General features: G+C 44.3%; 1 protein-coding gene across 1 annotated transcript in view; it reads left to right on the forward strand.

The window, feature by feature from the left end:
• The window catches only part of LOC123669038 (titin), a 128101-nt gene that overhangs the window by 81467 nt on the left and 21194 nt on the right, over positions 1–25440 (forward strand). Inside the window, exons 33-38 of the mRNA XM_045602703.1 lie at positions 403–3306; positions 6589–11672; positions 12321–13784; positions 16134–16601; positions 18012–19418; positions 19890–25371. Of these exons, the coding sequence (XP_045458659.1) occupies positions 403–3306; positions 6589–11672; positions 12321–13784; positions 16134–16601; positions 18012–19418; positions 19890–25371 (16809 nt within the window). The remainder of the gene's footprint in view (positions 1–402; positions 3307–6588; positions 11673–12320; positions 13785–16133; positions 16602–18011; positions 19419–19889; positions 25372–25440) is intronic.

The raw sequence follows: 25440 nt of genomic DNA on the forward strand, positions 1-25440 counted from the left end.
CTGTCCGCTATCTAAAGACAAAATTTAGTACTAAGAAAACGTTTTACAATTATTATAAATATATGGTTTTGTACCACTCTTTTTTTTTTCGTTTAGTTTTGTACCACAACTTATGGTCAATCATAGATTAAAGATATAATCACCCTGCAAATTCATATTCGTAAAAGCTTAATCACTCAACTTTACACATACTTCACACCTGGTACAACTATTTTGTTTCCTTTGCCTTTTGATAAATGTTTCGTTCATTTTTCAATAATTTGTATACTGTTCTCTCTTTTTTTATTAAAATTAATTAAAGTTAACCTGTAATTAACAAGTGTTTCAAAAATTTTATTTAAAAGTTATTTATGTTACATATAATACAGTATGTACTATAAATATAAATTGAAATTATTTCAGAGAAAACATATCTGCACTCGATTTCGCCTAAGTCAGACGATGACGTAGAGGAAACTGAAGAAATTGTTACTAAATTTATGCAAACTGAAGGAAATAGTGAACCTATACAAATAAAAACAAAGCGAACTATATTGAGAAAAAAACGAAAATCGAAAGACGTTGACGGAACAGAAGGTGACATTGTTATTGAAGAAACAATGGATGATGAAAACGAAAATACAAATAATTTCAAAATTCGCCACGATGTCAAAATTGAAGAATATCTTGGAGAAGAAATTGTTAACGACAATGATCAAAGTACGGTAGAATTACCCGACGAGCATGTAAGTATACCGAAATTACCAACACAAGTATTAATTGAAGAAATGGCTGACGAAGAAAGTATTAAAAAAACACATAAAAACTTGGAAGAAATAATACAAACACACGAAGAAATTAAACACGAAGATAATCGAACATTAGAGGAAGTTCCTGAGCAAGATAAAGTAACTCAAGTCCTTATGGAAACCGATAATACTAAAACAGTAAGGACGACAAAACGAGTAAACAAACATCGAAAAAGTCAAATAGAAGATAAAACTGAAATAACGATCATCCAAAAAGAAGGCGAGGAACGAGTTACTTCTAGTCATATTATAGAAGACAAAGTTTCGGAAGAAGATGAGAGAAAGCCAGTAGAAAAGGTGGAATTGCCTGAGGAAATTGTAACAGAAAAAGTTGAAACACCTGAAGGTAAGTCAAAGCAAAAGAAAACGACAAAGCGTGTAACCAAAACGAAGCTTGGACCTAAACTGGAGACTACGGAAATCGTAACGGAAATCGAAGACAATAAGTCACCTGTCGTGTCTGTACAAAAAACAGAAGAGTTGATTGACGAAACTCTCACACCCTTCGACGATTCAGTGAGACCCGACAGAGCTCAAGTGATAGAAGAAGCGCCGGAGGAAGTTAAGGTGACACAAGTCGTAACCGAAACCGGTGATAAGAAAGCAGTTAAGACAACGAAACGTGTGATCAAAAAGCAAAAAGGTAGAAAACAAGAAGTAACTGAGATAACGACTGTTGAAAAAGAAGGTGAAGAACCAACGACAACCGTGAACGTGACTGAAGAAAAGCACGATGAAGAGGAGGCAAAACCAGTGGAAGTCGTCGAGCTTCCGGAGGAAACGTCCGTCGAAGTGATCGAAACTCCTGAAGGTAAGTCGACCAAACGCAAAATCACAAAACGAACAATCAAGAAGAAAGTAGGTCCAGTGGTTGACACAATACACATCATAACTACTCAAGAAGACGATAAACCATGTGTCATTACAACACAAACTACACAAGAACTTATTGACGACACAGTCACACCTCTAGACGATTTACACGAACCAGTTAGTGCTGAAGTGATAGAAGAAGCTCCCGAAGTAGTTAAGGTTACGGAAGTCGTTTCACAGGAAGGTGAAAAGAAAACGGTGAAGACGAAAAAGCGCATTATCAAAAAGCGATTGGGTGCAACACAAGAAGTGACTGAAATAACGACCGTCGAACAAGACGGTGTGAAACCTATTACGACTGTTACAGTGACGGAGCAACAAGCGCCGGTAGAAGAGGAAGATACGAAGCCGCTAGAAATAGTCGAGCTCCCTGAAGAGACAGTCGTGGAGGAAGTAGAAACGCCCGAAGGCAAACCGAAACAAAAGAAAACGACCAAGCGTGTTATCAAAAAGAAGGTTGGACCTAAATTGGAGACCACGGAAATCGTAACGGAAATCGAAGACGATAAGTCACCTGTCGTGTCTGTACATAAAACCGAAGAGTTTATTGACGAATCTCTCACACCCTTCGAGGATTTAGTGAAACCCGACAGAGCTCAAGTGATTGAAGAAGCGCCGGAGGAAGTTAAGGTGACACAAGTCGTAACCGAAACCGGTGATACGGAAACGGTTAAGACTACGAAACGTGTGATCAAAAAGCAAAAAGGTAGAAAACAAGAAGTAACTGAGATAACGACTGTTGAAAAAGAAGGTGAAGAACCAACGACAACCGTAAATGTGACTGAAGAAAAGTCGCACGATGAAGAGGAGGCAAAACCAGTGGAAGTCGTCGAGCTTCCGGAGGAAACGTCCGTCGAAGTGATCGAAACTCCTGAAGGTAAGTCGACAAAACGCAAAATCACAAAACGAACGATTAAGAAGAAGGTAGGTCCAATAGTTGATACAACACACATCATAACTACTCAAGAAGACGATAAACCATGTGTTATTACAACACAAACTACACAAGAACATATTGACGACACAGTCACACCTCTAGACGATTTACACGAACCAGTTAGTGCTGAAGTGATAGAAGAAGCTCCCGAAGAAGTCAAGGTTACGGAAGTCGTTTCACAGGAAGGTGAAAAGAAAACGGTCAAGACGACAAAACGCGTTATCAAAAAGCGATTAGGACCGAAACAAGAAGTAACCGAAATAACGACCGTCGAAGAAGACGGTGAGAAACCTGTTACGACTGTTACAGTGACGGAGCCAAAAGCGCCGGTAGAGGAGGAAGATAAAAAGCCGCTAGAAATAGTCGAGCTCCCTGAAGAGACAGTCGTGGAGGAAGTAGAAACGCCCGAAGGCAAACCGAAACAAAAGAAAACTACCAAGCGTGTTATCAAAAAGAAGGTTGGACCTAAATTGGAGACCACGGAAATCGTAACAGAAATTGAAGACGATAAGTCACCTGTCGTGTCTGTACATAAAACCGAAGAGTTGATTGATGAATCTCTCACACCCTTCGAGGATTTAGTGAAACCCGACAGAGCTCAAGTCATTGAAGAAGCGCCGGAGGAAGTTAAGGTGACACAAGTCGTAACCGAAACCGGTGATAAGAAAACAGTTAAGACTACGAAACGTGTGATCAAAAAGCAAAAAGGTAGAAAACAAGAAGTAACTGAGATAACGACTGTTGAAAAAGAAGGTGAAGAACCAACGACAACCGTAAACGTGACTGAAGAAAAGTCGCACGATGAAGAGGAGGCAAAACCAGTGGAAGTCGTCGAGCTTCCGGAGGAAACGTCCGTCGAAGTGATCGAAACTCCTGAAGGTAAGTCGACAAAACGCAAAATCACAAAACGAACGATTAAGAAGAAGGTAGGTCCAGTAGTTGACACAACACACATCATAACTACTCAAGAAGACGATAAACCATGTGTTATTACAACACAAACTACACAAGAACTTATTGACGACACAGTCACACCTCTAGACGATTTACACGAACCAGTTAGTGCTGAAGTGATAGAAGAAGCTCCCGAAGAAGTCAAGGTTACGGAAGTCATTTCACAGGAAGGTGAAAAGAAAACGGTGAAGACGAAAAAGCGCATTATCAAAAAGCGATTGGGTGCAACACAAGAAGTGACTGAAATAACGACCATCGAACAAGACGGTGTGAAACCTATTACGACTGTTACAGTGACGGAGCAAAAAGCGCCGGTAGAGGAGGAAGATACAAAGCCGCTAGAAATAGTCGAGCTCCCTGAAGAGACAGTCGTGGAGGAAGTAGAAACGCCCGAAGGCAAACCGAAACAAAAGAAAACGACCAAGCGTGTTATCAAAAAGAAGGTTGGACCTAAATTGGAGACCACGGAAATCGTAACGAAAATCGAAGACGATAAGTCACCTGTCGTGTCTGTACATAAAACCGAAGAGTTTATTGACGAATCTCTCACACCCTTCGAGGATTTAGTGAAACCCGACAGAGCTCAAGTGATTGAAGAAGCGCCGGAGGAAGTTAAGGTGACACAAGTCGTAACCGAAACCGGTGATAAGAAAACAGTTAAGACTACGAAACGTGTGATCAAAAAGCAAAAAGGTAGAAAACAAGAAGTAACTGAGATAACGACTGTTGAAAAAGAAGGTGAAGAACCAACGACAACCGTAAACGTGACTGAAGAAAAGTCGCACGATGAAGAGGAGGCAAAACCAGTGGAAGTCGTCGAGCTTCCGGAGGAAACGTCCGTCGAAGTGATCGAAACTCCTGAAGGTAAGTCGACAAAACGCAAAATCACAAAACGAACGATTAAGAAGAAGGTAGGTCCAATAGTTGACACAACACACATCATAACTACTCAAGAAGACGATAAACCATGTGTTATTACAACACAAACTACACAAGAACTTATTGACGACACAGTCACACCTCTAGACGATTTACACGAACCAGTTAGTGCTGAAGTGATAGAAGAAGCTCCCGAAGAAGTCAAGGTTACGGAAGTCATTTCACAGGAAGGTGAAAAGAAAACGGTGAAGACGAAAAAGCGCATTATCAAAAAGCGATTGGGTGCAACACAAGAAGTGACTGAAATAACGACCGTCGAACAAGACGGTGTGAAACCTATTACGACTGTTACAGTGAAGGAGCAAAAAGCGCCGGTAGAGGAGGAAGATACAAAGCCGCTAGAAATAGTCGAGCTCCCTGAAGAGACAGTCGAGGAGGAAGTAGTAACGCCCGAAGGCAAACCGAAACAAAAGAAAACGACCAAGCGTGTTATCAAAAAGAAGGTTGGACCTAAATTGGAGACCACGGAAATCGTAACGGAAATCGAAGACGATAAGTCACCTGTCGTGTCTGTACATAAAACCGAAGAGTTGATTGACGAATCTCTCACACCCTTCGAGGATTTAGTGAAACCCGACAGAGCTCAAGTGATTGAAGAAGCGCCGGAGGAAGTTAAGGTGACACAAGTCGTAACCGAAACCGGTGATAAGAAAACAGTTAAGACTACGAAACGTGTGATCAAAAAGCAAAAAGGTAGAAAACAAGAAGTAAGTGAGATAACGACTGTTGAAAAAGAAGGTGAAGAACCAACGACAACCGTAAACGTGACTGAAGAAAAGTCGCACGATGAAGAGGAGGCAAAACCAGTGGAAGTCGTCGAGCTTCCGGAGGAAACGTCCGTCGAAGTGATCGAAACTCCTGAAGGTAAGTCGACAAAACGCAAAATCACAAAACGAACGATTAAGAAGAAGGTAGGTCCAATAGTTGACACAACACACATCATAACTACTCAAGAAGACGATAAACCATGTGTTATTACAACACAAACTACACAAGAACTTATTGACGACACAGTCACACCTCTAGACGATTTACACGAACCAGTTAGTGCTGAAGTGATAGAAGAAGCTCCCGAAGAAGTCAAGGTTACGGAAGTCGTTTCACAGGAAGGTGAAAAGAAAACGGTCAAGACGACAAAACGCGTTATCAAAAAGCGATTAGGACCGAAACAAGAAGTAACCGAAATAACGACCGTCGAAGAAGACGGTGAGAAACCTGTTACGACTGTTACAGTGACGGAGCAAAAAGCGCCGGTAGAGGAAGATAAAAAGCCGCTAGAAATAGTCGAGCTCCCTGAAGAGACAGTCGTGGAGGAAGTAGAAACGCCCGAAGGCAAACCGAAACAAAAGAAAACTACCAAGCGTGTTATCAAAAAGAAGGTTGGACCTAAATTGGAGACCACGGAAATCGTAACGGAAATCGAAGACGATAAGTCACCTGTCGTGTCTGTACATAAAACCGAAGAGTTGATTGACGAATCTCTCACACCCTTCGAGGATTTAGTGAAACCCGACAGAGCTCAAGTGATTGAAGAAGCGCCGGAGGAAGTTAAGGTGACACAAGTCGTAACCGAAACCGGTGAAAAGAAAACAGTTAAGACTACGAAACGTGTGATCAAGAAGCCCAAGGGTCATAAACAAGAAGTTACCGAGATAACGACTGTAGAAAGGGAAGGTGAAGAACCAACTACAACTGTGAACGTGTCTGAAGAAAAGTCGCCCGATGAAGATGAGGCAAAACCATTGGAAGTCGTCGAGCTTCCGGAGGAAACGTCCGTCGAAGTGGTCGAGTCTCCAGAGGGTAAGTCGATAAGAAGAAAAACCATTAAACGAACGATTAAGAAAAAGGTAGGTCCTAGGGTTGACACTACACACATCACGACTACTCAAGAAGACGACAAACCATCTGTCGTCACAGCGTACACTACACAAGAATTTATCGACGATACAGTCACACCTTTAGACGATTTACACGAACCAGTTAGTGCTAAAGTGATAGAAGAAGCACCCGAAGAAGTTAAGGTTACGGAAGTGGTTTCACAGGAAGGTGAGAAGAAAACGGTCAAGACGACAAAACGCGTTATCAAAAAGCGATTAGGACCGAAACAAGAAGTAACCGAAATAACGACCGTCGAAGAAGACGGTGAGAAACCTATTACGACGGTTACAGTGACGGCGCAAAAGGCGCCGGAAGAGGAGGAAGATAAAAAGCCGGCAGAAATAGTCGAGCTGCCTGAAGAGACAGTCGTAGAGGAAGTAGAAACATCCGAAGGCAAACCGAAACAAAAGAAAACGACCAAGCGTGTTATCAAAAAGAAGGTTGGACCTAAATTGGAGACCACGGAAATCGTAACGGAAATCGAAGACGATAAGTCACCTGTCGTGTCTGTACATAAAACCGAAGAGTTTATTGACGAATCTCTCACACCCTTCGAGGATTTAGTGAAACCCGACAGAGCTCAAGTGATCGAAGAAGCGCCGGAGGAAGTTAAGGTGACACAAGTCGTAACCGAAACCGGTGATACGAAAACGGTTAAAACTACAAAACGTGTCATCAAAAAGCCCAAGGGTCGTAGACAAGAAGTTAGCGACATAACGACTGTAGAAAGGGAAGGTGAAGAACCAACTACAACTGTGAACGTGTCTGAAGAAAAGTCGCCCGATGAAGATGAGGCAAAACCATTGGAAGTCGTCGAGCTTCCGGAGGAAACGTCCGTCGAAGTGGTCGAGTCTCCTGAGGGTAAGTCGATAAGAAGAAAAACCACTAAACGAACGATTAAGAAAAAGGTAGGTCCTAGGGTTGACACTACACACATCACGACTACTCAAGAAGACGATAAACCATCTATCGTGTCAGCTTACACTACACAAGAATTTATCGACGAAACACTCACACTTCTAGACGATTTACACGAACCAGTTAGTGCTAAAGTGATAGAAGAAGCTCCCGAAGAAGTCAAGGTTACGGAAGTGGTTTCACATGAAGGTGAGAAGAAAACGGTCAAGACGACAAAACGCGTTATCAAAAAGCGATTAGGACCGAAACGAGAAGTAACCGAAATAACGACCGTCGAAGAAGACGGTGAGAAACCTGTAACGACTGTTACAGTGACGGAGCAAAAGGCGCCGGAAGAAGGGGAAGATACACAGCCGGCCGAAATAGTCGAACTGCCTGAAGAGACAGTCGTGGAGGAAGTAGAAACGCCCGAAGGCAAACCGAAACAAAAGAAAACGACCAAGCGTGTTATCAAAAAGAAGGTTGGACCTAAACTAGAGACCACGGAAATTGTAACAGAAACAGTAGACGATAAGTCACCTGTCGTGTCTGTACACAAAACAGAAGAGTTGATTGACGAATCGCTCACGCCCTTCGAGGATTTAGTGAAACCCGACAAAGCTCAAGTGATCGAAGAAGCGCCAGAAGAAGTTAAGGTGACACAAGTCGTAACCGAAACTGGTGATACGAAAACGGTTAAAACTACAAAACGTGTCATCAAAAAGCCCAAGGGTCGTAGACAAGAAGTTACCGAGATAACGACTGTAGAAAGGGAAGGTGAAGAACCAACTACAACTGTGAACGTGTCTGAAGAAAAGTCGCCCGATGAAGATAAGGCAAAACCATTGGAATTCGTCGAGCTTCCGGAGGAAACGTCCGTCGAAGTGGTCGAGTCTCCAGAGGGTAAGTCGATAAGAAGAAAAACGATTAAACGAACGATTAAGAAAAAGGTAGGTCCTAGGGTTGACACTACACACATCACGACTACTCAAGAAGACAACAAACCATCTGTCGTCACAGCGTACACTACACAAGAATTTATCGACGATACAGTCACACCTTTAGACGATTTACACGAACCAGTTAGTGCTAAAGTGATAGAAGAAGCTCCCGAAGAAGTTAAGGTTACGGAAGTGGTTTCACAGGAAGGTGAGAAGAAAACGGTCAAGACGACAAAACGCGTTATCAAAAAGCGATTAGGACCGAAACAAGAAGTAACCGAAATAACGACCGTCGAAGAAGACGGTGAGAAACCTGTTACGACTGTTACAGTGACGGAGCAAAAGGCGCCGGAAGAGGAGGAAGATACACAGCCGGCAGAAATAGTCGAACTGCCTGAAGAGACAGTCGTGGAGGAAGTAGAAACGCCCGAAGGCAAACCGAAACAAAAGAAAACGACCAAGCGTGTTATCAAAAAGAAGGTTGGACCTAAACTGGAGACCACGGAAATTGTAACAGAAACAGTAGACGATAAGTCACCTGTCGTGTCTGTACATAAAACAGAAGAGTTGATTGACGAATCGCTCACGCCCTTCGAGGATTTAGTGAAACCCGACAAAGCTCACGTGATCGAAGAAGCGCCAGAAGAAGTTAAGGTGACACAAGTCGTAACCGAAACCGGCGATAAGAAAACGGTTAAGACTACAAAACGTGTGATCAAGAAGCCCAAGGGTCGTAGACAAGAAGTTACCGAGATAACGACTGTAGAAAGGGAAGGTGAAGAACCAACTACAACTGTGAACGTGTCTGAAGAAAAGCCGCCCGATGAAGATGAGGCAAAACCATTGGAAGTCGTCGAGCTTCCGGAGGAAACGTCTGTCGAAGTGGTCGAGTCTCCTGAGGGTAAGTCGATAAGAAGAAAAACCACTAAACGAACGATTAAGAAAAAGGTAGGTCCTAGGGTTGACACTACACACATCACGACTACACAAGAAGACGACAAACCATCTGTCGTCACAGCGTACACTACACAAGAATTTATCGACGATACAGTCACACCTTTAGACGATTTAGACGAACCAGTTAGTGCTAAAGTGATAGAAGAAGCTCCCGAAGAAGTTAAGGTTACGGAAGTGGTGTCACAGAAAGGTGAGAAGAAAACGGTCAAGACGACAAAACGCGTTATCAAAAAGCGATTAGGACCGAAACAAGAAGTAACCGAAATAACGACCGTCGAAGAAGACGGTGAGAAACCTGTTACGACTGTTACAGTGACGGAGCAAAAGGCGCCGGAAGAGGAGGAAGATACAAAGCCGGCAGAAATAGTCGAACTGCCTGAAGAGACAGTCGTGGAGGAAGTAGAAACGCCCGAAGGCAAACCGAAACAAAAGAAAACGACCAAGCGTGTTATCAAAAAGAAGGTTGGACCTAAACTGGAGACCACGGAAATCGTAACAGAAATAGTAGACGATAAGTCACCTGTCGTGTCTGTACACAAAACAGAAGAGTTGATTGACGAATCGCTCACGCCCTTCGATGATTTAGTGAAACCCGACAAAGCTCAAGTGATCGAAGAAGCGCCAGAAGAAGTAAAGGTGACACAAGTCGTAACCGAAACCGGTGATACGAAAACGGTTAGAACTACAAAACGTGTCATCAAAAAGCCCAAGGGTCGTAGACAAGAAGTTACCGAGATAACGACTGTAGAAAGCGAAGGTGAAGAACCAACTACAACTGTGAACGTGTCTGAAGAAAAGTCGCCCGATGAAGATGAGGCAAAACCATTGGAAGTCGTCGAGCTTCCGGAGGAAACGTCCGTCGAAGTGGTCGAGTCTCCTGAGGGTAAGTCGATAAAAAGAAAAACCACTAAACGAACGATTAAGAAAAAGGTTGGTCCTAGGGTTGACACTACACACATCACGACTACACAAGAAGACGACAAACCATCTGTCGTCACAGCGTACACTACACAAGAATTTATCGACGATACAGTCACACCTTTAGACGATTTACACGAACCAGTTAGTGCTAAAGTGATAGAAGAAGCTCCCGAAGAAGTTAAGGTTACGGAAGTGGTGTCACAGAAAGGTGAGAAGAAAACGGTCAAGACGACAAAACGCGTTATCAAAAAGCGATTAGGACCGAAACAAGAAGTAACCGAAATAACGACCGTCGAAGAAGACGGTGAGAAACCTGTTACGACTGTTACAGTGACGGAGCAAAAGGCGCCGGAAGAGGAGGAAGATACAAAGCCGGCAGAAATAGTCGAACTGCCTGAAGAGACAGTCGTGGAGGAAGTAGAAACGCCCGAAGGCAAACCGAAACAAAAGAAAACGACCAAGCGTGTTATCAAAAAGAAGGTTGGACCTAAACTGGAGACCACGGAAATCGTAACAGAAATAGTAGACGATAAGTCACCTGTCGTGTCTGTACACAAAACAGAAGAGTTGGTTGACGAATCGCTCACGCCCTTCGATGATTTAGTGAAACCCGACAAAGCTCAAGTGATCGAAGAAGCGCCAGAAGAAGTAAAGGTGACACAAGTCGTAACCGAAACCGGTGATACGGAAACGGTTAGAACTACAAAACGTGTCATCAAAAAGCCCAAGGGTCGTAGACAAGAAGTTACCGAGATAACGACTGTAGAGAGGGAAGGTGAAGAACCAACTACAACTGTGAACGTGTCTGAAGAAAAGTCGCCCGATGAAGATGAGGCAAAACCATTGGAAGTCGTCGAGCTTCCGGAGGAAACGTCCGTCGAAGTGGTCGAGTCTCCTGAGGGTAAGTCGATAAAAAGAAAAACCACTAAACGAACGATTAAGAAAAGGGTAGGTCCTAGGGTTGACACTACACGCATCACGACTACACAAGAAGACGACAAACCATCTGTCGTCACAGCGTACACTACACAAGAATTTATCGACGATACAGTCACACCTTTAGACGATTTACACGAACCAGTTAGTGCTAAAGTGATAGAAGAAGCTCCCGAAGAAGTTAAGGTTACGGAAGTGGTGTCACAGAAAGGTGAGAAGAAAACGGTCAAGACGACAAAACGCGTTATCAAAAAGCGATTAGGACCGAAACAAGAAGTAACCGAAATAACGACCGTCGAAGAAGACGGTGAGAAACCTGTTACGACTGTTACAGTGACGGAGCAAAAGGCGCCGGAAGAGGAGGAAGATACAAAGCCGGCAGAAATAGTCGAACTGCCTGAAGAGACAGTCGTGGAGGAAGTAGAAACGCCCGAAGGCAAACCGAAACAAAAGAAAACGACCAAGCGTGTTATCAAAAAGAAGGTTGGACCTAAACTGGAGACCACGGAAATTGTAACAGAAATAGTAGACGATAAGTCACCTGTTGTATCTGTACACAAAACAGAAGAGTTGATTAACGAATCGCTCACGCCCTTCGAGGATTTAGTGAAACCCGACAAAGCTCAAGTGATCGAAGAAGCACCTGAAGAAGTTAAGGTGACACAAGTCGTAACCGAAACCGGTGATACGAAAACGGTCAAAACTACAAAACGTGTCATAAAAAAGCCCAAGGGTCGTAGACAAGAAGTTACCGAGATAACGACTGTAGAAAGGGAAGGTGAAGAACCAACTACAACTGTGAACGTGTCTGAAGAAAAGTCGCCCGATGAAGATGAAGCAAAACCAGTGGAAGTCGTCGAACTTCCGGAGGAAACGTCCGTCGAAGTGGTCGAGTCTCCTGAGGGTAAGTCGATAAAAAGAAAAACCACTAAACGAACGATTAAGAAAAAGGTAGGTCCTAGGGTTGACACTACACACATCACGACTACACAAGAAGACGACAAACCATCTGTCGTCACAGCGTACACTACACAAGAATTTATCGACGATACAGTCACACCTTTAGACGATTTACACGAACCAGTTAGTGCTAAAGTGATAGAAGAAGCTCCCGAAGAAGTTAAGGTTACGGAAGTGGTGTCACAGAAAGGTGAGAAGAAAACGATCAAGACGACAAAACGCGTTATCAAAAAGCGATTAGGACCGAAACAAGAAGTAACCGAAATAACGACCGTCGAAGAAGACGGTGAGAAACCTGTTACGACTGTTACAGTGACGGAGCAAAAGGCGCCGGAAGAGGAGGAAGATACAAAGCCGGCAGAAATAGTCGAACTGCCTGAAGAGACAGTCGTGGAGGAAGTAGAAACGCCCGAAGGCAAACCGAAACAAAAGAAAACGACCAAGCGTGTTATCAAAAAGAAGGTTGGACCTAAACTGGAGACCACGGAAATCGTAACAGAAATAGTAGACGATAAGTCACCTCTTGTATCTGTACACAAAACAGAAGAGTTGATTGACGAATCGCTCACGCCCTTCGAGGATTTAGTGAAACCCGACAAAGCTCAAGTGATCGAAGAAGCGCCAGAAGAAGTAAAGGTGACACAAGTCGTAACCGAAACCGGTGATACGAAAGCGGTTAGAACTACAAAACGTGTCATCAAAAAGCCCAAGGGTCGTAGACAAGAAGTTACCGAGATAACGACTGTAGAGAGGGAAGGTGAAGAACCAACTACAACTGTGAACGTGTCTGAAGAAAAGTCGCCCGATGAAGATGAGGTAAAACCATTGGAAGTCGTCGAGCTTCCGGAGGAAACGTCCGTCGAAGTGGTCGAGTCTCCTGAGGGTAAGTCGATAAAAAGAAAAACCACTAAACGAACGATTAAGAAAAAGGTAGGTCCTAGGGTTGACACTACACACATCACGACTACACAAGAAGACGACAAACCATCTGTCGTCACAGCGTACACTACACAAGAATTTATCGACGATGCAGTCACACCTTTAGACGATTTACACGAACCAGTTAGTGCTAAAGTGATAGAAGAAGCTCCCGAAGAAGTTAAGGTTACGGAAGTGGTGTCACAGAAAGGTGAGAAGAAAACGGTCAAGACGACAAAACGCGTTATCAAAAAGCGATTAGGACCGAAACAAGAAGTAACCGAAATAACGACCGTCGAAAAAGACGGTGAGAAACCTGTTACGACTGTTACAGTTACGGAGCAAAAGGCGCCGGAAGAGGAGGAAGATACACAGCCGGCAGAAATAGTCGAACTGCCTGAAGAGACGGTCGTGGAGGAAGTAGAAACGCCCGAAGGCAAACCGAAACAAAAGAAAACGACCAAGCGTGTTATCAAAAAGAAGGTTGGACCTAAACTAGAGACCACGGAAATTGTAACAGAAACAGTAGACGATAAGTCACCTGTCGTGTCTGTACACAAAACAGAAGAGTTGATTGACGAATCGCTCACGCCCTTCGAGGATTTAGTGAAACCCGACAAAGCTCAAGTGATCGAAGAAGCGCCAGAAGAAGTAAAGGTGACACAAGTCGTAACCGAAACCGGTGATACGAAAGCGGTTAGAACTACAAAACGTGTCATCAAAAAGCCCAAGGGTCGTAGACAAGAAGTTACCGAGATAACGACTGTAGAGAGGGAAGGTGAAGAACCAACTACAACTGTGAACGTGTCTGAAGAAAAGTCGCCCGATGAAGATGAGGCAAAACCATTGGAAGTCGTCGAGCTTCCGGAGGAAACGTCCGTCGAAGTGGTCGAGTCTCCTGAGGGTAAGTCGATAAAAAGAAAAACCACTAAACGAACGATTAAGAAAAAGGTAGGTCCTAGGGTTGACACTACACACATCACGACTACACAAGAAGACGACAAACCATCTGTCGTCACAGCGTACACTACACAAGAATTTATCGACGATGCAGTCACACCTTTAGACGATTTACACGAACCAGTTAGTGCTAAAGTGATAGAAGAAGCTCCCGAAGAAGTTAAGGTTACGGAAGTGGTGTCACAGAAAGGTGAGAAGAAAACGGTCAAGACGACAAAACGCGTTATCAAAAAGCGATTAGGACCGAAACAAGAAGTAACCGAAATAACGACCGTCGAAGAAGACGGTGAGAAACCTGTTACGACTGTTACAGTGACGGAGCAAAAGGCGCCGGAAGAGGAGGAAGATACAAAGCCGGCAGAAATAGTCGAACTGCCTGAAGAGACAGTCGTGGAGGAAGTAGAAACGCCCGAAGGCAAACCGAAACAAAAGAAAACGACCAAGCGTGTTATCAAAAAGAAGGTTGGACCTAAACTGGAGACCACGGAAATCGTAACAGAAATAGTAGACGATAAGTCACCTGTCGTGTCTGTACACAAAACAGAAGAGTTGGTTGACGAATCGCTCACGCCCTTCGATGATTTAGTGAAATCCGACAAAGCTCAAGTGATCGAAGAAGCGCCAGAAGAAGTAAAGGTGACACAAGTCGTAACCGAAACCGGTGATACGGAAACGGTTAGAACTACAAAACGTGTCATCAAAAAGCCCAAGGGTCGTAGACAAGAAGTTACCGAGATAACGACTGTAGAAAGGGAAGGTGAAGAACCAACTACAACTGTGAACGTGTCTGAAGAAAAGTCGCCCGATGAAGATGAGGCAAAACCATTGGAAGTCGTCGAGCTTCCGGAGGAAACGTCCGTCGAAGTGGTCGAGTCTCCTGAGGGTAAGTCGATAAAAAGAAAAACCACTAAACGAACGATTAAGAAAAAGGTAGGTCCTAGGGTTGACACTACACACATCACGACTACACAAGAAGACGACAAACCATCTGTCGTCACAGCGTACACTACACAAGAATTTATCGACGATTCGGTCACACCTTTAGACGATTTACACGAACCAGTTAGTGCTAAAGTGATAGAAGAAGCTCCCGAAGAAGTTAAGGTTACGGAAGTGGTTTCACAGGAAGGTGAGAAGAAAACGGTCAAGACGACAAAACGCGTTATCAAAAAGCGATTAGGACCGAAACGAGAAGTAACCGAAATAACGACCGTCGAAGAAGATGGTGAGAAACCTGTTACGACTGTTACAGTGACGGAGCAAAAGGCGCCGGAAGAGGAGGAATATACACAGCCGGCCGAAATAGTCGAACTGCCTGAAGAGACAGTCGTGGAGGAAGTAGAAACGCCCGAAGGCAAACCGAAACAAAAGAAAACGACCAAGCGTGTTATCAAAAAGAAGGTTGGACCTAAACTGGAGACCACGGAAATCGTAACAGAAATAGTAGGCGATAAGTCACCTGTCGTGTCTGTACACAAAACAGAAGAGTTGATTGACGAATCGCTCACGCCCTTCGATGATTTAGTGAAACCCGACAAAGCTCAAGTGATCGAAGAAGCGCCAGAAGAAGTAAAGGTGACACAAGTCGTAACCGAAACCGGTGATACGAAAACGGTTAGAACTACAAAACGTGTCATCAAAAAGCCCAAGGGTCGTAGACAAGAAGTTACCGAGATAACGACTGTAGAAAGGGAAGGTGAAGAACCAACTACAACTGTGAACGTGTCTGAAGAAAAGTCGCCCGATGAAGATGAGGCAAAACCATTAGAAGTCGTCGAGCTTCCGGAGGAAACGTCCGTCGAAGTGGTCGAGTCTCCTGAGGGTAAGTCGATAAGAAGAAAAACCACTAAACGAACGATTAAGAAAAAGGTAGGTCCTAGGGTTGACACTACACACATCACGACTACACAAGAAGACGACAAACCATCTGTCGTCACAGCGTACACTACACAAGAATTTATCGACGATGCAGTCACACCTTTAGACGATTTACACGAACCAGTTAGTGCTAAAGTGATAGAAGAAGCTCCCGAAGAAGTTAAGGCTACGGAAGTGGTGTCACAGAAAGGTGAGAAGAAAACGGTCAAGACGACAAAACGCGTTATCAAAAAGCGATTAGAACCGAAACAAGAAGTAACCGAAATAACGACCGTCGAAGAAGACGGTGAGAAACCTGTTACGACTGTTACAGTTACGGAGCAAAAGGCGCCGGAAGAGGAGGAAGATACACAGCCGGCAGAAATAGTCGAACTGCCTGAAGAGACGGTCGTGGAGGAAGTAGAAACGCCCGAAGGCAAACCGAAACAAAAGAAAACGACCAAGCGTGTTATCAAAAAGAAGGTTGGACCTAAACTGGAGACCACGGAAATTGTAACAGAAACAGTAGACGATAAGTCACCTGTCGTGTCTGTACACAAAACAGAAGAGTTGATTGACGAATCGCTCACGCCCTTCGAGGATTTAGTGAAACCCGACAAAGCTCAAGTGATCGAAGAAGCGCCAGAAGAAGTTAAGGTGACACAAGTCGTAACCGAAACCGGTGATACGAAAACGGTTAGAACTACAAAACGTGTCATCAAAAAGCCCAAGGGTCGTAGACAAGAAGTTACCGAGATAACGACTGTAGAAAGGGAAGGTGAAGAACCAACTACAACTGTGAACGTGTCTGAAGAAAAGTCGCCCGATGAAGATGAGGCAAAACCATTGGATGTCGTCGAGCTTCCGGAGGAAACGTCCGTCGAAGTGGTCGAGTCTCCAGAGGGTAAGTCGATAAGAAGAAAAACCACTAAACGAACGATTAAGAAAAAGGTAGGTCCTAGGGTTGACACTACACACATCACGACTACACAAGAAGACGACAAACCATCTGTCGTCACAGCGTACACTACACAAGAATTTATCGACGATACAGTCACACCTTTAGACGATTTACACGAACCAGTTAGTGCTAAAGTGATAGAAGAAGCTCCCGAAGAAGTTAAGGTTACGGAAGTGGTGTCACAGAAAGGTGAGAAGAAAACGGTCAAGACGACAAAACGCGTTATCAAAAAGCGATTAGGACCGAAACAAGAAGTAACCGAAATAACGACCGTCGAAGAAGACGGTGAGAAACCTGTTACGACTGTTACAGTTACGGAGCAAACGGCGCCGGAAGAGGAGGAAGATACACAGCCGGCAGAAATAGTCGAACTGCCTGAAGAGACGGTCGTGGAGGAAGTAGAAACGCCCGAAGGCAAACCGAAACAAAAGAAAACGACCAAGCGTGTTATCAAAAAGAAGGTTGGACCTAAACTGGAGACCACGGAAATTGTAACAGAAACAGTAGACGAAAAGTCACCTGTCGTGTCTGTACACAAAACAGAAGAGTTGATTGACGAATCGCTCACGCCCTTCGATGATTTAGTGAAACCCGACAAAGCTCAAGTGATCGAAGAAGCGCCAGAAGAAGTAAAGGTGACACAAGTCGTAACCGAAACCGGTGATACGAAAACGGTTAGAACTACAAAACGTGTCATCAAAAAGCCCAAGGGTCGTAGACAAGAAGTTAACGAGATAACGACTGTAGAAAGGGAAGGTGAAGAACCAACTACAACTGTGAACGTGTCTGAAGAAAAGTCGCCCGATGAAGATGAGGCAAAACCATTGGAAGTCGTCGAGCTTCCGGAGGAAACGTCCGTCGAAGTGGTCGAGTCTCCTGAGGGTAAGTCGATAAAAAGAAAAACCACTAAACGAACGATTAAGAAAAAGGTAGGTCCTAGGGTTGACACTACACACATCACGACTACACAAGAAGACGACAAACCATCTGTCGTCACAGCGTACACTACACAAGAATTTATCGACGATACAGTCACACCTTTAGACGATTTACACGAACCAGTTAGTGCTAAAGTGATAGAAGAAGCTCCCGAAGAAGTTAAGGTTACGGAAGTGGTTTCACAGGAAGGTGAGAAGAAAACGGTCAAGACGACAAAACGCGTTATCAAAAAGCGATTAGGACCGAAACAAGAAGTAACCGAAATAACGACCGTCGAAGAAGACGGTCAGAAACCTGTTACGACTGTTACAGTGACGGAGCAAAAGGCGCCGGAAGAGGAGGAAGATAAAAAGCCGGCAGAAATAGTCGAACTGCCTGAAGAGACAGTCGTGGAGGAAGTAGAAACGCCCGAAGGCAAACCGAAACAAAAGAAAACGACCAAGCGTGTTATCAAAAAGAAGGTTGGACCTAAACTAGAGACCACGGAAATCGTAACAGAAATAGTAGACGATAAGTCACCTGTCGTATCTGTACACAAAACAGAAGAGTTGATTGACGAATCGCTCACGCCCTTCGAGGATTTAGTGAAACCCGACAAAGCTCAAGTGATCGAAGAAGCGCCAGAAGAAGTTAAGGTGACACAAGTCGTAACCGAAACCGGTGATACGAAAACGGTTAGAACTACAAAACGTGTCATCAAAAAGCCCAAGGGTCGTAGACAAGAAGTTACCGAGATAACGACTGTAGAAAGGGAAGGTGAAGAACCAACTACAACTGTGAACGTGTCTGAAGAAAAGTCGCCCGATGAAGATGAGGCAAAACCATTGGAAGTCGTCGAGCTTCCGGAGGAAACGTCCGTCGAAGTGGTCGAGTCTCCTGAGGGTAAGTCGATAAAAAGAAAAACCACTAAACGAACGATTAAGAAAAAGGTAGGTCCTAGGGTTGACACTACACACATCACGACTACACAAGAAGACGACAAACCAACTGTCGTCACAACGTACACTACACAAGAATTTATCGACGATTCGGTCACACCTTTAGACGATTTACACGAACCAGTTAGTGCTAAAGTGATAGAAGAAGCTCCCGAAGAAGTTAAGGTTACGGAAGTGGTTTCACAGGAAGGTGAGAAGAAAACGGTCAAGACGACAAAACGCGTTATCAAAAAGCGATTAGGACCGAAACGAGAAGTAACCGAAATAACGACCGTCGAAGAAGACGGTGAGAAACCTGTTACGACTGTTACAGTGACGGAGCAAAAGGCGCCGGAAGAGGAGGAATATACACAGCCGGCCGAAATAGTCGAACTGCCTGAAGAGACAGTCGTGGAGGAAGTAGAAACGCCCGAAGGCAAACCGAAACAAAAGAAAACGACCAAGCGTGTTATCAAAAAGAAGGTTGGACCTAAACTGGAGACCACGGAAATCGTAACAGAAATAGTAGACGATAAGTCACCTGTCGTATCTGTACACAAAACAGAAGAGTTGATTGACGAATCGCTCACGCCCTTCGAGGATTTAGTGAAACCCGACAAAGCTCAAGTGATCGAAGAAGCGCCAGAAGAAGTTAAGGTGACACAAGTCGTAACCGAAACCGGTGATACGAAAACGGTTAGAACTACAAAACGTGTCATCAAAAAGCCCAAGGGTCGTAGACAAGAAGTTACCGAGATAACGACTGTAGAAAGGGAAGGTGAAGAACCAACTACAACTGTGAACGTGTCTGAAGAAAAGTCGCCCGATGAAGATGAGGCAAAACCATTGGAAGTCGTCGAGCTTCCGGAGGAAACGTCCGTCGAAGTGGTCGAGTCTCCTGAGGGTAAGTCGATAAAAAGAAAAACCACTAAACGAACGATTAAGAAAAAGGTAGGTCCTAGGGTTGACACTACACACATCACGACTACACAAGAAGACGACAAACCAACTGTCGTCACAACGTACACTACACAAGAATTTATCGACGATTCGGTCACACCTTTAGACGATTTACACGAACCAGTTAGTGCTAAAGTGATAGAAGAAGCTCCCGAAGAAGTTAAGGTTACGGAAGTGGTTTCACAGGAAGGTGAGAAGAAAACGGTCAAGACGACAAAACGCGTTATCAAAAAGCGATTAGGACCGAAACGAGAAGTAACCGAAATAACGACCGTCGAAGAAGACGGTGAGAAACCTGTTACGACTGTTACAGTGACGGAGCAAAAGGCGCCGGAAGAGGAGGAATATACACAGCCGGCCGAAATAGTCGAACTGCCTGAAGAGACAGTCGTGGAGGAAGTAGAAACGCCCGAAGGCAAACCGAAACAAAAGAAAACGACCAAGCGTGTTATCAAAAAGAAGGTTGGACCTAAACTGGAGACCACGGAAATCGTAACAGAAATAGTAGACGATAAGTCACCTGTCGTGTCTGTACACAAAACAGAAGAGTTGATTGACGAATCGCTCACGCCCTTCCAGGATTTAGTGAAACCCGACAAAGCTCAAGTAATCGAAGAAGCGCCAGAAGAAGTAAAGGTGACACAAGTCGTAACCGAAACTGGTGATACGAAAACGGTTAAAACTACAAAACGTGTCATCAAAAAGCCCAAGGGTCGTAGACAAGAAGTTACTGAGATAACGACTGTAGAAAGGGAAGGTGAAGAACCAACTACAACTGTGAACGTGATTGAAGAAAAGTCGCCCGATGAAGATGAAGCAAAACCATTGGAAGTCGTTGAGCTTCCGGAGGAAACGTCTATCGAAGTGATCGAGACTCCTGAGGGTAAGTCGATTAAAAGAAAAATAACGAAACGTACGATTAAAAAGAAGGTAGGTCCTAGGGTTGACACCACACACACAACACCTACACAAGACGACGATATTTCGTCTGTCATCACAACACACACTACACAAGAATTTGTTGACGACACGGTCACACCCTTTGACGATTCATTGAAACCGGCTACCGCTAAATTGGTCGAAGAAGCTCCCGAAGAAGTAAAAGTTACGGAAATTGTGTCACAGGAAGGTGACAAGAAAACGGTGAAGACGACGAAACGCGTGATCAAGAAACGGTTGGGGCCAAAACAAGAGGTAACTGAAATAACGAGCGTCGAACAGGACGGTGAAAAACCTATTACGACTGTTAAAGTGACGGAGCAAGAGGGCCCGGTAGAGGAGGAAGATACAAAGCCGGTAGAAATAGTCGAGCTCCCAGAAGAGACAGTCGTGGAGCAAGTAGAAACGCCCGAAGGCAAACCGAAACAAAGAAAAACGGTCAAACGTGTTATCAAAAAGAAGGAGGGAACTAAAATTGAGACCACGGAAATAGTAACAGAAATCGAAGACGATAAGTCACCTGTCGTGTCTGTACACAAAATCGAAGAGTTGATCGACGAATCTCTCACACCGTTCGAGAATTTAGTGAAACCCGACAAAGCTCAAGTAATCGAAGAAGTGCCAGAAGAAGTTAAGGTGACACAAGTCGTAACCGAAACTGGTGATACGAAAACAGTTAAGACGACGAAACGCGTGATCAAGAAGCGATTGGGTCCAAAACAAGAAGTAACTGAAATAACGACCGTCGAGTATGACGGTGAAAAACCTATTACGACTGTTAATGTGACGGAGCAAGAGGGTCCGGTAGAGGAGGAAGATACCAAGCCGGTAGAAATAGTCGAGCTCCCTGAAGAGATAGTCGTGGAGCAAGTAGAAACGCCCGAAGGCGAACCGAAACAAAAGAAAACGACCAAGCGTGTTATCAAAAAGAAGGAGGGACCTAAATTGGAGACCACGGAAATCGTAACGGAAATTGAAGACGATAAGTCACCTGTCGTGTCTGTACATAAAACCGAAGAGTTGATTGACGAATCTCTCACACCCTTCGAGGAATTAGTGAAACCCGACAAAGCTCAAGTAATCGAAGAAGCGCCAGAAGAAGTTAAGGTGACACAAGTCGTAACCGAAACCGGTGATACGAAAACGGTTAAGACTACGAAACGTGTGATGAAGAAGCCCAAGGGTAGTAAACAAGAAGTTACCGAGATTATAACCGTCGAAAAAGAAGGTGAAGAACCAACGACAACCGTAAACGTTACTGAAGGAACGTCGCCCGATGAAGAGGAAGTGACACCATTGGATGTTGTTGAGCTTCCGGAGGAAACGTCTGTCGAAGTGATCGAGACTCCTGAGGGTAAGTCGATTAAAAGAAAAATAACGACACGTACGATTAAAAAGAAGGTAGGTCCTAGGGTTGACACTACACACACAACACCTATACAAGACGACGATATTTCGTCTGTCATCACAACACACACTACACAAGAATTTTTTGACGACACAGTCACACCATTTGACGATTCATTGAAACCGGTTACCGCTAAATTGGTCGAAGAAGCTCCCGAAGAAGTTAAGGTTACGGAAGTGGTTTCACAGGAAGGTGAGAAGAAAACGGTCAAGACGACAAAACGCGTTATCAAAAAGCGATTAGGACCGAAACAAGAAGTAACCGAAATAACGACCGTCGAAGAAGACGGTGAGAAACCTGTTACGACTGTTAAAGTGACGGAGCAAGAGGGCCCGGTAGAGGAGGAAGATACCAAGCCGGTAGAAATAGTCGAGCTCCCTGAAGAGACAGTCGTGGAGCAAGTAGAAACGCCTGAAGGCGAACCGAAACAAAAGAAAACGACCAAGCGTGTTATCAAAAAGAAGGAGGGACCTAAATTGGAGACCACGGAAATCGTAACGGAAATTGAAGACGATAAGTCACCTGTCGTGTCTGTACACAAAACCGACGAGTTGATTGATGAATCTCTCACACCCTTCGAGGAATTAATGAAACCCGACAAAGCTCAAGTGATCGAAGAAGCGCCAGAAGAAGTTAAGGTGACACAAGTCGTAACCGAAACCGGTGATACGAAAACGGTTAAGACTACGAAACGTGTGATGAAGAAGCCCAAGGGTAGTAAACAAGAAGTTACAGAGATTATAACCGTCGAAAAAGAAGGTGAAGAACCAACGCTAACCGTAAAAGTTACTGAAGGACCGTCGCCCGATGAAGAGGAAGTGACACCATTGGATGTTGTTGAGCTTCCGGAGGAAACGTCTGTCGAAGTGATCGAGACTCCTGAGGGTAAGTCGATTAAAAGAAAAATAACGACACGTACGATTAAAAAGAAGGTAGGTCCTAGGGTTGACACTACACACACAACACCTACACAAGACGACGATATTTCGTCTGTCATCACAACACACACTACACAAGAATTTGTTGACGACACAGTCACACCATTTGACGATTCATTGAAACCGGTTACCGCTAAATTGGTCGAAGAAGCTCCCGAAGAAGTTAAGGTTACGGAAGTGGTTTCACAGGAAGGTGAGAAGAAAACGGTCAAGACGACAAAACGCGTTATCAAAAAGCGATTAGGACCGAAACAAGAAGTAACCGAAATAACGACCGTCGAAGAAGACGGTGAGAAACCTGTTACGACTGTTAAAGTGACGGAGCAAGAGGGCCCGGTAGAGGAGGAAGATACCAAGCCGGTAGAAATAGTCGAGCTCCCTGAAGAGACAGTCGTGGAGCAAGTAGAAACGCCCGAAGGCGAACCGAAACAAAAGAAAACGACCAAGCGTGTTATCAAAAAGAAGGAGGGACCTAAATTGGAGACCACGGAAATCGTAACGGAAATTGAAGACGATAAGTCACCTGTCGTGTCTGTACACAAAACCGAAGAGTTGATTGATGAATCTCTCACACCCTTCGAGGAATTAATGAAACCCGACAAAGCTCAAGTGATCGAAGAAGCGCCAGAAGAAGTTAAGGTGACACAAGTCGTAACCGAAACCGGTGATACGAAAACGGTTAAGACTACGAAACGTGTGATGAAGAAGCCCAAGGGTAATAAACAAGAAGTTACCGAGATTATAACCGTCGAAAAAGAAGGTGAAGAACCAACGACAACCGTAAAAGTTACTGAAGGACCGTCGCCCGATGAAGAGGAAGTGACACCATTGGATGTTGTTGAGCTTCCGGAGGAAACGTCTGTCGAAGTGATCGAGACTCCTGAGGGTAAGTCGATTAAAAGAAAAATAACGAAACGTACGATTAAAAAGAAGGTAGGTCCTAGGGTTGACACTACACACACAACACTTACACAAGACGACGATATTTCGTCTGTCATCACAACACACACTACACAAGAATTTGTTGACGACACAGTCACACCATTTGACGATTCATTGAAACCGGTTACCGCTAAATTGGTCGAAGAAGCTCCCGAAGAAGTTAAGGTTACGGAAGTGGTTTCACAGGAAGGTGAGAAGAAAACGGTCAAGACGACAAGACGCGTTATCAAAAAGCGATTAGGACCGAAACAAGAAGTAACCGAAATAACGACCGTCGAAGAAGACGGTGAGAAACCTGTTACGACTGTTACAATGACGGAGCAAAAGGCGCCGGAAGAGGAGGAAGATACAAAGCCGGCAGAAATAGTCGAACTGCCTGAAGAGACAGTCGTGGAGGAAGTAGAAACGCCCGAAGGCAAACCGAAACAAAAGAAAACGACCAAGCGTGTTATCAAAAAGAAGGTTGGACCTAAACTGGAGACCACGGAAATCGTAACAGAAATAGTAGACGATAAGTCACCTGTCGTATCTGTACACAAAACAGAAGAGTTGATTGACGAATCGCTCACGCCCTTCGAGGATTTAGTGAAACCCGACAAAGCTCAAGTGATCGAAGAAGCGCCAGAAGAAGTTAAGGTGACACAAGTCGTAACCGAAACCGGTGATACGAAAACGGTTAAGACTACGAAACGTGTGATGAAGAAGCCCAAGAGTAGTAAACAAGAAGTTACCGAGATTATAACCGTCGAAAAAGAAGGTGAAGAACCAACGACAACCGTAAACGTTACTGAAGAAACGTCGCCCGATGAAGAGGAAGTGACACCATTGGATGTTGTTGAGCTTCCGGAGGAAACGTCTGTCGAAGTGATCGAGACTCCTGAGGGTAAGTCGATTAAAAGAAAAATAACGAAACGTACGATTAAAAAGAAGGTAGGTCCTAGGGTTGACACTACACACACAACACTTCCACAAGACGACGATATTTCGTCTGTCATCACAACACACACTACACAAGAATTTGTTGACGACACAGTCACACCATTTGACGATTCATTGAAACCGGTTACCGCTAAATTAGTCGAAGAAGCTCCCGAAGAAGTAAAAGTTACGGAAGTCGTGTCACAGGAAGGTGACAAGAAAACGGTGAAGACGACGAAACGCGTGATCAAGAAACGGTTGGGGCCAAAACAAGTGGTAACTGAAATAACGACCGTCGAACAGGACGGTGAAAAACCTATTACGACTGTTAATGTGACGGAGCAAGAGGGTCCGGTAGAGGAGGAAGATACCAAGCCGGTAGAAATAGTCGAGCTCCCTGAAGAGACAGTCGTGGAGCAAGTAGAAACGCCCGAAGGCGAACCGAAACAAAAGAAAACGACCAAGCGTGTTATCAAAAAGAAGGAGGGACCTAAATTGGAGACCACGGAAATCGTAACGGAAATTGAAGACGATAAGTCACCTGTCGTGTCTGTACACAAAACCGAAGAGTTGATTGATGAATCTCTCACACCCTTCGAGGAATTAATGAAACCCGACAAAGCTCAAGTGATCGAAGAAGCGCCAGAAGAAGTTAAGGTGACACAAGTCGTAACCGAAACCGGTGATACGAAAACGGTTAAGACTACGAAACGTGTGATGAAGAAGCCCAAGGGTAATAAACAAGAAGTTACCGAGATTATAACCGTCGAAAAAGAAGGTGAAGAACCAACGACAACCGTAA

This window comes from Melitaea cinxia, chromosome Z (genome assembly GCF_905220565.1).
Source record: "Melitaea cinxia chromosome Z, ilMelCinx1.1, whole genome shotgun sequence".
Taxonomy (NCBI): domain Eukaryota; kingdom Metazoa; phylum Arthropoda; class Insecta; order Lepidoptera; family Nymphalidae; genus Melitaea; species Melitaea cinxia.